We start from the raw sequence: 15,295 nt of genomic DNA, 5'->3' as shown, positions 1-15,295 counted from the left end.
ATTATATTGAGACAGTCCAGTAATTTTCAATCAAATGTCCATGTATTTATTCAGTCTTTTCAATTTTCCAGGTAAATTTTTCTAGACACAGCTAGATCTTCAGTTCACAAAGCAAAACAGCCAACACGTGTTTCGTCGTGCCGTATGATGCACAATCGACTTCTTCAGGGCTGCAATTCCAAGAAGAACATGATTACTCAAACATTCTATTTTGTGACACAAATTTATCAAAGTGGAATATGGATTACAGAAATATAATCCACTACCAAAGTATTGTTTCAATAAAGGTAGGCACAACCAGCACCGAAGTATAACCGAAATCCAGTGAAGAACGCAGAAAGCTATATCAAATCACCATAGCCATGATTTCCAGAGAGCAGAGAATGATCAAACGATAGAGCTCCTAATCACCTGATAAGAAGGATTCTTTATAAATTGCACACAATAGGGTATTCTTCACTGGATTTCGGTTATACGTCGGTGCTGGTTGTGCCTACCTTTATTGAAACAATACTTTGGTAGTGGATTATATTTCTGTAATCCATATTCCACTTTGATAAACTCGTGTCACAAATTAGAATGTTTGAGTAATCATGTTACTAGTATTTGTATAGGTTACTTATACCACTTGGATGGCCCTATTGCCCTTCCGGAGTTTTATTCTACTGCCTTTTCTGCATGGATCTGGCACTGGTCAATGAATGTAGCTATAGCGATATGTTGTCATTATGTTCGATACATGCAGACTGGCATATTGAGTTGTGGTTCACATTGAATCAGTGGGTTAAAAATGTAGTCATGTATCTCAGAGATCTGTGTGTCGCATATATTAAGGTGCGAGTCGTGGAATTTTGACGTTGTCGACTTCTAGCCATAAAGGGACTTGGTTGTTATGGTGACATTCCATAACCAACTAAAAATGTTTATTGTTAATGAGAATTTTCTGAGGGACAACATTCTAAAAACAAAAATGAAATAAAAACACAGAAAGCGGATACCAGTATTAACTATTAACACAAACTTATCAAGGTAGTTATGAACAAAGCAGGGGAAATCAGCGGATCATCTCATTTCCAAAAAAAGACATTAAAAAACCCAAATGGGACAACTGATAAAATTATTGATGAAATACCATAATATCAACCAACGGGTGCACAGTGCTACAGAAAAGTTGGCATATACCTGAAATAGAATCACAGCTCGTCGAAGAAGTTAAAGACAAACCCTCAGATCACATTCTGAAAATCATCAAACTTAAAAAGTGCCTTATGTCCCAGAGAAAATAGGGCCAGAGCAAACAAGATGCATTTCCATTCAACTTTAACAAACCAAAAGATTCCTTGTATAAATGTCACACATGTTCCATATGTCAGTTCAGACTTAAGACCAAAGTATAAACTTATCCCAATTACAGGAAATCTTCGTTCAGAGACCATCATATGACAAGCGAAATCACCCATGTTAATGCATCCATGCTATTGTGCCCCAACATGTTAACATCATCACATCTCTAATGATAAGAATGCAAGAGAATCACAGGAACATCAACGAAACGGACCCCAAATGAATACTGAATGAACACTATTTACAAAAACATGAACACAAGAGACTTCCATTTCTGTGCCAGTGAAAACACTCAAAAGGACACAAGAGGCGATCAAGAACTTGACTTGCTTAAGAATGAAAGGGTACGATCTTGGGACTAGAGACAGTTCAACATGGCTTAAAAAATATACAGAAATATGTATTATTGACTTCTATAATATGTACTGTGCGACATATCAATTGTAGGTTCTGAACATTGTTTTTTTACTCCACCAATTTAATTTAGGATCTAACAGTAGGTTTTCTTGAATATAACAGCTGTACACAAGTACAATATGCGGTGCCATAGTGAAAGAGTTTTGCCTCGTTAGACGAAGTTACAGGTGTTTCCACTTTTAATTCCTTACCTTCTTAAACTAGGTCCATGGGGTTTACATTTGTTCTGACAATCGTATAGCTTTGAGGCGCACAACTTTTCTACACACAAAACTAACATTTATTTGTAATCATTTCTAACTGCCCATTTCGTCATTAAGGCTAGAAACTCGTATTTCCTTTTTAGATATGTAGCATGACTGTAAGGGTAATTAAAACACGAGGCCATAAAGCACTGCTTCCTGTTCAATCTACATATAAGAAAACCTATTTTGATGCAATTATTCTCAGGGATTATAATTACTGTATGGCACTTTGTTTACTTTGAACGTAAACATTGTCAGTTCAAGTGAAGTACATAATGAGTAAAACATATCAACTTGGGTGCAACAGCAGTGTGGCCAAAGGACACCAGTGACAAATTACACCAACTGTCACAAATAATGCACAGTAACACCTGGATGCACTGCATCCCCCCTGCCACCCCCGTTACTCCCTCTACCTGAGGGAGTTCTTTACACTAATGGGTAGAAGGGAGGGCTGGACCCAGGAGTAAGTATTGATAGAATGTGGTAAAGGTGTCTGCCTCCTCTAGAAGGCACTGGACAGCATATGGTAAAGGTCTCCATTTTCTCTATCAGGCACTGGACAGGATATGGAAGGGTCACCATCTTCTATTAGAGGCAACACAATGAAATTACTTTCTGCTTACTCACTGGATGCATCCTCGCTTTATTTCTTTCTTAGGCAAACATAAAAGGGGTGAGTTGACCAGGGTGCGAGACATTTGATCCAGGAGGATTGCAGATTGTTGTGCAAACTAATTTTAAAGAGTGCTACAAAGGACATCTAAACGTAATATTGAGACTCTTTAAAGGAAATGTGAAGGGATGAAGACAGTGTGCTCTATCATTGCCACTCCACAAACCCACCTCACTCCCTGCACTGAATCTGTGCCCCTGGGCCTCCCTGCTGCAGGACCAACGTGGTTTTCCAGATACGCCAACTAATCAGACAATATGCATTTCAGGAGGATTTCCATCATAATTATGATAGGATGATGTGCCACTGGCAGCTAGAAACAAATGGAGCCTCCTGGGGGTGCAAGAATATACATGAATTTGTGGATTCCTAAATTAAATATTGTGCAAAAGTTAAAATGGCACATTTACTAAATTACACTGCAGTGTGAAAACAGACCGTTGCGCGGATTGTCAGAACGCACAGCCTTTCAAGAACCTACAAACTTCAGCTTTGAAAGGCTAACACTAAACACATTACACCAAGGTGGAAACCAGCAGTGATCACCCCGGTTAGGTTAAGAATGTACATATAGGAGCAAAAAATGTGGATTCTTTTTTAGCATTGTCTAGTCTAAAATTTTAATACATAATGACAGAAAAATAGATCCAAAAGGTACAAAAAATACATGCATTGGTTTAAGAAAAATTACTGTACACTTCTGGTCGATCCCTTCAAAATATTTTTCCCCATTGGGATTTTGTCTAACGTGGGAGAAGAGGAATACCACTCCACTAGCACTCTCCTTTCTACCTCCCAGAGGAAAATAGTTTATGTGGGACATATAGAAAGTCGCATTCCGAAGAAAGCAAGCCAGCAGGAGCTCAATTATAGTTATGAGATGTGTGCCTCTTATTGTCCGCATCCCAGTTGTAAGTGGTCTTTAGTTTTGGGTGGTCTTTAGTTTTGGGTGGTCCTTGTGTTCACCGTGGTGGCCCTTTGGAATCATCTCTCTCAAGTAAGAAATAGCCCTCAACAAGATTAAGTACATTTCCTAATATTATTTGTGTTTCTCACTAGGAAGTACTTGAGGATTTAAGACATTAGCCCTTAAAATATTCATCTTTTGGATTATTCTAAGCATAAGAGAGCCTTCTTGAACTAAATGTTGCCTTGAGAATAGAGTTGTTCTTATAAACATGAATTTGCATGCACAGTTCCCACCCTGTTGGAATCGCATTCTAGCATTTTTCTGCTGCAGTGCATCAATCGCGCTCGCTTTTATGACGCCTTCCACTTCTTCATATAGAACACAACAGAATTCCCCAATAAGCACTAAGAAAGCCAGTGGTCCCAAGTTTAACGTCCTAATGCCAGCTGATAGAATATCTGCACAGCTGTTCCTGCAAGGGTTGCAGCTAGGCAGCGGTCGCACCTCTAGAGGTCCAACACCCATGTCTTGTAGAAATCGCAGTGGTTGACAGCATCAAGTATGAGGGCTGTCCTAGCGCACTGTAAAAGCCACAATAAAAGTTGAGTTCCAGTGTGAAGAACATTTTAAGAATTAATGTATACAGCAGAGAACAGGCAGGAAGCATCAAAATTGTTGATGATGGGACTGGCAAAACAAATTTAATAGGGTCAGCAAGACCAGGAGGGGCAGACCAGTGAGGGATTCTCCTCATGGTGGGGTAGGAGCTGCACTGAGCCTTTCATACACTGGCACCCTCTGGCCCCCATACCCCGTTCTGCTCACTCACAGGCCTACGTAGAGTCCCTCTTTACCAAGGCTGTTGCCAAGAACGAGATCATTGGACTGGACTCTTGGGGCTGGAAGCTTGAGGCTCCGAGCACCTGGGTGGAAAGGCATATGTGGTGGAAGGGAGCAGCTACGGCAAAGTAAAGAACTGCGGGTGACACGTTCGTGAGTGTGGGGGGAGGGGGGAGTGGTAAAAAGCAAGGGGGTGAGGCTCGGGGATAGTATCGCCACCAGGAAACAGTGGGAGGTTCACTGACATTGAACCAGATTGCTTCAGTGAACTAGTGCAATCAAATATGCGACTCTAATTTGATTACAGATTTTAATTGCATTCAATAAAACAATTCACTAATTAACTCGTTTCCAACATATTTTAATGTTAATTTAAATGTCAATGATCAGTAAAGGCATCCGTTCATTTGTAACACTACTAATTGAATCACTTTGGAATTTAAGTAGGTTTCATGGATATTAATTTAGTGCATAGTTACTGAGAAAGGCAACACTTCGATTTCTACAATACAGCATAAACTAAACACATTCCAACTGTGGCTTTAACAAATAAAGTCATAGGGGTTAGCTATAGGCTTTTAACCGTTATGGCCTAACCCCTGCACACCAAACACTCAACCTACACCCTCTACGCCCACCCTAAAACTCTATACACTATACCATAAATCCTCAACTTTGTAATGCCTAAGCCCTATAGCCTTCAAACTCTTAATCCATCATCATCATCAATCATCAATATATCTTTATTCGGATATTAAAACATCCAAGAAAAGAACAATACATTTACACATATCACAATACAATAATATGGGCAACTTATCGTAAAAAAACCCTTGACAATAAGACAATTCTAGTGGGCCTGTCTAGGGCCTTAATAACAGGTATGCACAGGGGCTTCTTAAAAGGCAGTCAATTTATGGCTTTTTTTTTTTTTTTAAAGTGCCGGGTGCTGAGACTATAAAGTGCGAAATGCCATCACAATACAATAAATAAAATGCAAGATCAAAGCCTACATAAAACAGTATATTATAAAAAAGTACTATAACATATTAAAAAAGCCATATAACATCCCAAATGCTCTTTACACCTCATGTCTAGAATTCCTCAGTTTTGCAGCTAATCTTAAAAAATTCACAGTACAAAACAAGGTAAGAGGTTCAGCAGAGAGTTTCAGGTATAAAAGTGCTACCCTAACTTGGGTAAATTTATTCACTTTTAGGATGGTTTTTAAAAAAACAGCCCGCGGGTATTCATAGAATGGGCAAAAGAATACAAGATGGAGGGTATCCTGTGGAGATCCCAGATCGCAGCCACAGGGACCCTTTGATCCAATATCTTTTGTGAACCCTGCGGGGACAGCTAAAATATGGTGTAAAAGGTCCAGTCTGAATCTGGACATTAAAAATCTATCATTTTTGTTATAAATCTGCGCCAGGTAAGGTTCTAAACCTACAACAGATTTCGTTAGTATGTGTGCACGCACTGATCCTTTCAATATTTCACTATCTTCCCGGGCGCAGGCTAGTCGCCTGAGATATTCTGTTTTTATAGCTACTTTTAATTGGGGCGTCAGAGACGTGGGCTCCTCAAAATAACTAGCAAAGCCCAGCCACTTCAACTTGTCCTTCACATATTTAAGCCATGGTATCTTGTGACCTTTGTCCCTATTAATACAGTCTGTGATAATATCTCTACTGAGACTAGCATCGGGATTGGTCCAGATTTTAATCCAACACATTAATGGTTTGAAACTAATTCTATCAGAAATGTAAGGGAGCCCTAGCTCCTCATGGACAATGTAAGCCGGGATGCTTTGGGGCACTTGCAAAATCCTCCTAAGAAACGTATTCTCCTCCAACTGTATCTTGGAAGTGTTTCTAAGACCCCAAACCTCGCTCCCATACATAATTTTAGAGCAACAGATTGAGTTATATAATTTCAGTATTTCATTCAATAACCAACGGCCTAATCTTGTGGCTCGATTCATAATTGAGCCCATTATACTCAAATGCTGTTGACATTTTTCTGAGATTAGTGTGTTAAAATTGAGGTGTTTGTCGAAGATTATCCCTAAATAATTAAAAACCTCGACCTTCTCTAGTTTGTGACCCCCAATTTTAAAAGTAAAGTTCCTCGTTGGTTTTTTCCCTACTTCCATAATGTAGGATTTTGTTAAATTGGGGGATAAGTCTAGTTGTGCCATGAACCCACAAAAACCGTCAATGAGAGACTGCAGTCCCCTCCCTGTACGTGAGAGGAGTACTGCGTCATCCGCATATAAAAGGACAGGGATGCTTCTGTTGGCCACTCTAGGACAATCTACCCCCAATTCTCTCAATGCTTTGTCCAGACCATTTATGTATAACGTGAATAAGAAAGGCGCCAAAATACAACCTTGTCTCACACCCCCGGTGCAAGCGAAATGGTCCGTGAGGTTCCCCTCGTTACTGTATCTAACCTGGGCTGTTGTGTTCATGTGAAGTGTTTTTAAGATGAATATCAAACTTGGATCCACCCCAAGCAGCTCTAAAATCTCCCATAGTTTTTCTCGGTTAACCCGGTCAAAGGCTGCTGTCAGGTCCATAAAGGCTAGAAAGACTGTCCCTTCACCAGCCACGGTGTACTTTGCCACCAGATTATATAAATTGAGGCATTGATCTGATGTGGAACGGCCCGTTCTGAAACCATACTGGGTGTCTGTGATAATTTCGTTTTCCTCCGCCCAATCCATTAAACGGTTTAGGATTACCTTCCCTAAAACCTTTGCTGACACGTCAATTAATGAAATCGGACGATAACATTGAGGATCACTTTTATTGCCCTTTTTAAATAGGGGGACAATACTAGCCGTTGACCAGGACCTGGGCATTCCCCTTTCCACTGCTGTGTTAAAAACTCTTGTGAGTATCGGAGCCCACAAGTCAACCTGAGATAAAAATAAGTCAGGGGGAATTCCATCTGGGCCAGGGGCCTTATTCCTTGTCAGGGCGTGTATTCCATCTTTAATCTCGCTCACTGTGAATTGCACCCATGTGCTCGGTAAAGCGCCCACATCTGAAATTTGTTGAACAATGGCGCTGCCCTGATTATACAACTTTTTAAAATGAGAGACCCACACTTCTTGCAGGATATTGCAAGCGACCTTCTCATTATTCGGGGGCTGGAAGCTGCGATCATTAATCACCCTCCAAAAGCTCGTCATGTCTCTCCTCTCAGCAGCCTCCCTTAAATTCTCCCAGGCCTCATATTGGATAGTGTATTTCCTCTTCTTTATGGCCAGTTTATATTGAGCCCTACAATCCGCTATCCTACTCCTATCCTTAGGCACCTTTTTAAGTGCTTGTTTTAATTCTTTTTGGGCTCTGGAGCATGCTTTATCAAACCATTTTGCCTTCAAACTCTTAATCCATTTACCGGTACCCTTTAGCCAAAGCTCTTGATCCTTTCACACTACTCTAAGTCAATAGATTTTTTTTTAAACGCCCTGGCAAGTGTTCCTTTAAGGAAGCATTTATTTTTAGAACTAATAATTAAGACTTTTTTCACAGAAGTGTCGCTTTTGACGTTTCACTTGTCTACCCCATGCCCATTGGACATTGGTCACAGTTTCATTTGACGGATGTACACAAAAGCTTGCTTTGGGCTCTACGGAGAGGGATCAATAAACCTATGCAGTCCTATGCAAAGCATGATGCGGAGTACCATGGAAAGCGGAAATTGCCTTCACCCACAGTGCCCGGCACCAAAAGGCACGCCGGTGGGCTGATGCAAAATGTGAATGACACTGGCCACAAAGTCAATGGCTGATTTTGCCCTCTTTGCAGTGCTAATTAGGCTGATCTGTAATTTGACAGACACTTCAAGCAAGCAGTTGCTGAAGGGGGCTGCCCCAAAGCCCCTCTGTATGATACTTGTGTATTATGCATCCTTTACAATCTGACAGTACAGCTAAAGCGGGCTCTTACACAAGACCTAAAAAGGGGTCCTTTCTAGACTTTGAACCTCTGTTACGATAGGAGCAGTAGGCCTGTTTACAAATTAGCCCACCCACCCTTTTCTGGAATAACCTAGCACACCCTAGAATGATTCTGGACATATTAGACATTGGTTTGCGTTCAGTATCAGTACACAACGTTTATCTGTATTTATGCACACAGGCATCTTACCTTAGGCTGGCTCCTGCGTTCCAGAAGGGCACAATTGATGAGCAAAGAAAAAGGGAAGAAATAAAAAGAAAGACGTTACCAAAGGTGCACCCTATATTAACACAGCCACAGAATAAATCCTCATGATTGACGCACGGCGTACATGTTAAAAAATAATGACCAGTGATATTACGGACTATGCTAACATTGGTGTATGAGTGCTTCACTAATTGCCTGGAGTCTTTCCACTTTTCTGATTTGCCGTCACTTAAAATGTGTTTGATATATTCTTGCTCAATTGTTCAATACTTAAAAAAACTCCAATTCACCAATTAAATCCGCAATTCCAGTCACAAAAAAACAAATTCGTATGTTATTTTCACAAAATCGGAGATGGGTGTTGGTTTAAAAGGATACATCTTAAAGGAAGGCATCACTCATCGATTTTGTTGAAGCAACTGAGGCAAAAGGTTGTAGTTTCTGTAGTGGTGTAACAAGGTCCATGGCATCGGATGCAAAAAAGAAAACGGGCCAAATCCCTTCAGGTTGGAAAGGAAAAGGCACCCGTTACAGGGGTGCAGTAGGCCTCTCCTACCTGTGCCCTGATGCCAATGCACCTACTGTACCAATAACAGGCTCACCCCTAAAAGAGGTGCAAAAAACCTCCCAGGGGCTTTCCTACCACTGCTGTCTCAAGGCACAAACAACCACACTCTTCCCTGTTCTTCTCTAGCACATCTTTCTTCAACTCCTCTCCTAACTTCACTCCTCCCACACAGACTCCCCAATCTACCACTAACTACAATGTGTTATCCTGCACTCAGTCCTTCCTCTCATTCTTTTCTTCCTTCCCCCCTTAAGACAGACTCGCAAGCACTATGCCTTAGTGCTTTCACTTCCACTCTTATTTATTTATTTATTTATGCGATTTTTAAAGCGCTACAATTACCCATAGGTGTCTCGGCGCTAGGAGCTATATCTGATACCAATAAAGTAGAACTCTGGGGCAGTTTTAGAGTGATTTATGAACAGTCGTGTCTTTGAGAAAACAGCCATGTTTTTAGCTGCTTTCTAAAGATAATCAGCGTAGGACTTGATTTTATGTTAAGAGGAAGGGAATTCCATAATTTTGCAGCTGCGATGGTAAAGCATCTGTCTCCCCAGTTAACTTTCCTTGTTCTGGGTATATGAAGCAGATGAGCAGTGTTGGAGCGAAGCGTTCTGGAGGTTGATAAAGGCTTAAGTGAAATCCTAAGAAATTTTGGTCCCATGTTATGTACTGCCTTGTAGACAATACAAAGGGCCTTGAATTTCGTCCGACTTCTGACCGGAAGCCAATGCAGTTGGTCCAAATGTCTAGAGACAGAGCTAAATTTTGGAATGCCTAATAGAACTCTGGCTGAGGCATTTTGTATCATTTGAAGTTTGGAAATGATTTTTTTTTGAGCATTGAGGAAGAGGGCATTACAATAGTCAGTGCGTGAAAACACCAATGTCGAAATTAGTGTTTTTCCTGTAGTTGTAGGAAGATATGGGAGAAGTTTCTTTATTTTCCTTAAGATGTTGAATGATGATGAGACTACAGCGTTCACATGATGATGGAAAGAAAGTTTGTCATCAAATATTACTCCCAGGTTTCTTACTTTACTGACTGGTTGAGGTGGAGTCCCCATTTCCTCCGGCCACCATAAAGGAGACCACAGAGGCTCAATCTTACCAAAGAGCATGACCTCCGTCTTTGATGAATTAAGTTTTAGACAGTTGGAAGCCATCCAACTGCTAATAGCCCTCATACCATCTTTGAAGTTTGCTGCTATCTTAGAACCGTTTTTATGTATGGATAGAACCAACTGGGTATTGTCGGCATATGTTGTTAGGTTGATGTTATAAGCTTTTATTACCCTCGCTAAGTCCGAGACATAGATATTAAAAAGGGTCGGACTTAGCGAGGAACCCTGTGGAACTCCACAAGGATGGCTAAAAGTGGGGGAGGTAAAAGTACCTAACTTAACTGCCTGCTTGCGATCAGCCAGGAAAGAAGTAATGAGATCTCTGGCTTTGTGTTTAATACCGATGGCCTCGACACGGCCGATCAAAGTAGAGTGATCGACCGTGTCGAAAGCCGCCGATAGATCTAGCAAAATCAAGACAGCCTGTCCTCCATTATCCATGGTGGTTCTTATTTCATCTGCAGCCTTAATCAAGGCAGTTTCTGTTCCATGTCCTTGTCGGAAACCGAACTGAGTATCGTCCAATAGGTTGTTACTTTGAATATAATCAGACAGTTGTTTGTTCATGACCGATTCAAAGATTTTGGCTGGAAACGGCAGAGATGCAATAGGGCGATAGCTAGATGGTAATGAAGGATCAAGCGATGGTTTTTTAAGAAGTGGTTTAATTATAGTATTTTTCCAGATTGTTGGATATAGACCTGTTGAGAACATAATGTTACAAATGTGTGTCAGTGGTATTGTAATGGTGTCTGGAATAGCGTTGAGTATAGAGGGGTGACAGGGGTCCAGTGGGGAGCCAGATTTAATTGACAGAATTAATTTATAAATATGGTGCGATTGTGTCTTAGTGAATTCCGTTAAAACTGTAGGATTCACGTTTGATTGTGTATTGGATGATTCGGAAATGTTCGGATTTGGGGAAAAGTCCTTAAATATAGAAGTGACCTTTCCAGAGAAAAAGTCAGCCAAAGTGTTACAAAGAGTTTGAGATATTTCGGTGGGTGGATTGGGTGGTTCAGCAAGATGATTTACGACTTCGAACAATTTCTTCATGCTGCATTTGGCTTGATCTATTTGGGTGGTATAGTAAATATTTTTCTCTGTGGCTATTCTCTGCTTATAATTATGGAGTGCAGCTGTATATGTTGTTTTGTCTGATGAGTTATAATGTTTGCGCCAATGGCGCTCTAGATTACGGCAATATTGTCGTTGTAATCTAAGTTGTTCAGTGAACCAAGGGGCCGAGGGGGTCTTCCTAGTGTGTTTGACTGTTCTGGATGGAGCTAATGTAGAAAATGCCTCTTCGAGAATAGAAGTATATCTAGTGGCTGCAATGTTAGGATCAGTTTCAGTATCTGTACCCATAAAGGCCTCAGTAAGAATCTGTGCAAGCTGAATGTAATCCAAATTTTTCCAGTCTCTAGTAATTAGGTAGGAGTTCTGAGCTGTACTTTTAAGAGCTGTTGTTGTAGTTTTAATATCAAATAAAATAACAGAGTGATCAGACCATGTTAAAGGTAATGTTTGATTGATGGTAATGTGTGGATTATTGGTAAAAATACCATCAAGGGTATGTCCTGCCTTATGTGTTGGAACCGTTATCAGTTGTTTCAGTTCCACAGAAAGAAGATCATTAATGAGCTGGTCAGTGTCTTTATCAGTTAGGGATTCAAGATGAAAATTAAAATCACCCAATATGGTGAAATATTTGTGTTCCACAGCTAGTTCACTGAGTTGATGAAGTTGTGAAAGAAATGTCGTACGGGAGCCTGGGGGTCGGTACCTGTAAGTGTTTGATTGGTGGTGAGCGTCACAGTAAAGGCAAGTGCCTCACAGCTCGTGTGTTTTAGATCAATAGCTTTAATGCGAAGGCTGTTGCGATATATTATTGCTATCCCTCCACCTTTATGCGCTGAGATACGATCCTGCCTATGGACACAATAATCTTCTGGCATGGCAGCTTTAAAATCTGGTCCTGATGCATCGTCTCCCCAAGTTTCAGTAAGAAACACGAGATCGATAGCATAGGTGCTAAGCAGTTCTAGTATGTCAATTTTATGGCATGGAAGCGAGCGAGCGTTAACAAGTGCCGCTTGTATTGGTTTCTGAGATATCGGTGTTTCCGATTTGTATTTTTTACAGAGAGTACAACAAAACGGCCCTCCAATAGGATCAGCAAATAAACATGTCTCCTACCATTATCTTCCTATTTCAATTCCTCAATCCTCTATCTCCAGCTGCCTGTCTAGAAAACCACAATCTAGTACATTTTCAACCCATTCCCTTACAAACTTCCTTTGTCGAAATGTCCATCACTTAAGATGTCGACCGGTCTGACTCTTCAAAACGTATACACCACTGCCTGACACTTCATCTAATATATGTCACTCTACCATATCATCCACCCCCACACATACTTTACCAAAATTTCAAAGCTCTCTGAAGACTTCGTAGACCCCTATTCTCTAACCTACACTATATGAAGATGGGCTTCTACCAAAAACCTCACTATGGACTCGATCTCCTCTACTCTTCTCCAATCCCTGCTCCAGCTCCACAATCAATTAGACAAACTCTGGGTTTCACAATCTCCCTGGATTCTGCAGCCACACAATCCTGTGAGTCAATAGGAACAACGGCACATGCCCAAATAGCCAACAGATGGTCACCCAACCAGCGCATCATCACCCTACCCTCAACTAAACCTACTTTCACAACCGTTATTGCTTCTCCAGCAAGACACAGCACTGGATAGTCTCACACCATCTGCTGACATTTTGGGTACAGATACTAACGAGTGAACATCCATCTCCCACCACTTACTTCAACAATGGCCTGCCACACTCAAGAAACCACTGCATTCCAAAATACAGCAACTACCAGCGACGATGATGATGATTGCCCCCAGGGAAATGTGCAAACTCAGAACTGGAAAGTTCACCCAAACGTCTGCAGTTTTGCGGATCTAAGAATTTGCTAGGTGTAGGGTGAACTTTGGATCGCACCCAGACTTTATCTTATACGTACTGATCAAGGTGAGATCCTTAAGTAAAACACAGTTGACACTTATGAACCGGTATTGGATTCCAAACAAGACCTTCTCTTTATCATCAAAACTAGTCTGGGAGAAGATGCCTTGCCGAATATACAGGTCATTCCTAAATAACCCTATCTAAACAATAGCTAAATCGGCAAACATTGTGTAAGAAGGACAGTGGTCCATACAAAATGGCATAATCACAGACTACACAACAAAGGACTGAGTTCACCCATCCCAACTTTCTCTGCTGCCTACCCGCCCATTCACAGATCCCCCCTCGCAACAGCATGTTTCTAGACACCCTTGTGGATTCAACGTTATCATTCCCAGAACCTACTTATCTTGAAGGAATTCAACACCTGGCTCCACAGAATAGAACTACATGACACTACATTTCTCATATCCAACATTGAAGCCCTTGACCTCAATCAACTAGTCACAGCATCAACTCACTTCTGCAGGCCATACACTTGAGGAATCATTAAGCCTTAAAGGCCTCATGTCAGTGACATGAAACTTCTCCACCTGGATCTATCATCACATCTTTAATGTCAACCTTTCAAGCAAAAAACCAGCCCCTTACACAAATACACATTGACAAGACTGCATGAAAAAATGTTCATTGTACAGATTTTATAAAGACCTACTGAAATGCTGGACCCTCAGATGACAGGTAATTAATTAACTCCAGGAACAGCTCTGGGAGAGATGAAATAGACAACACTGTAACATAACTAGAACCACAGAAACACAATAGAGTAAAGACATCATAGCACTCACAGTGCATTTTGGATGTTCCATGCCAAACTAAGAAGTGCTTCAAAATCATCTGAGTTATGTAACCACTAATGTAAATTAAACTGTGATAACTACTAGAGCTTTGCAATTGAAGGCTGATCATTTAATTAAAAAAACAAAAGCGTGTTGTCTCTCCTCCAATCATCAACAATCAGAACACATATCTCCTGCACAAAGCAAGTCAACCAAAACTCTGAATATTCAACATACTCTCCATAAAAGATACCCAGGACACAGAGTCTGACATGGAGAGAACATGCTTCCTAGAGTCACCCCACACTAGAGAGGAAGAAGCTGAGAGATATATCGGGGGCACTGGCATCCATGCAAAGAGGGAAAATGCCAAGCCCCAACGGATTCCGGGCCAAATTATTGCAGCATTTGGGGAACCTGGTGGGACCCCATCTCTTGGCCATGTACAGTGACTCTTGTAAACTGGTATTGCTCCCTCTGGACCTCCGGCATGCTCTGATCGTGGTAATCCACAAGGAGGGCAAACTGCAGGATGATTTTGTGGGTCATATCAACCAATCTCTTTATTGAACATGGAATCCAAGCTTCTGGCCGCCACACTGGCAAGCAGACTAAATGGGGTGATAACTACATTGATTGCTAAGGACCAGATGGGCATTATGCCTGGTCGATCAATAAGACAGAGCCTTAAACAAGTGCATGTCTGGTTAGATGTGGTGAGGGGAACGCCCCACAAACAATCCATTAGATATTGTCTACATAGATGCTGAGAGGGCATTCAACATGGTACACTGGCTTTGCAGTACTGAGGTGTTTCGGTCTTGACCCATGTTTCTGTAGCTGGGTGCCCCTTCTCTATGCCGAACCCATGGCAGTGGTGGGTGTAAATAGTTCCACTTCAACCATTGGGCCACTGGACTAGACAGGGATGCCCAATCTCCCTTCTCTAGTTCAACTTCTATATAGAGCCTCTGGCCAACTAGGTCAGGGATTTGAGTCGTGAGGGAGAGGGGAAGCAGTGGCAGAGGAAGCGGATATCCCTCTATGCGGATAATGTCCTGCTGTACATCACTGACCCTGCTGTGACTCTGGCCTACCTACTCGAGAGGGTGAAGGACTTGGTGAATACTCTGGCTACAGGGTGAACTGGGGGAAATCAGTACTTTGCAAAGTT

General features: G+C 41.4%; 1 protein-coding gene across 1 annotated transcript in view; it reads right to left on the bottom strand.

The window, feature by feature from the left end:
• KIF13B (kinesin family member 13B) overlaps positions 1-15,295 on the bottom strand; it is a 712,974-nt gene that overhangs the window by 485,654 nt on the left and 212,025 nt on the right. Inside the window, exon 3 of the mRNA XM_085613040.1 lies at positions 8,599-8,611. Within this exon, the coding sequence (XP_085469166.1) occupies positions 8,599-8,611 (13 nt within the window). The remainder of the gene's footprint in view (positions 1-8,598; positions 8,612-15,295) is intronic.

Source organism: Triturus cristatus, chromosome 6 (assembly GCF_964204655.1).
Source record: "Triturus cristatus chromosome 6, aTriCri1.1, whole genome shotgun sequence".
Lineage (NCBI taxonomy): Eukaryota > Metazoa > Chordata > Amphibia > Caudata > Salamandridae > Triturus > Triturus cristatus.
The sequence above is the reverse complement of the archived record's forward strand: the minus strand, read 5'-3'. Positions and strand labels throughout refer to the sequence as shown.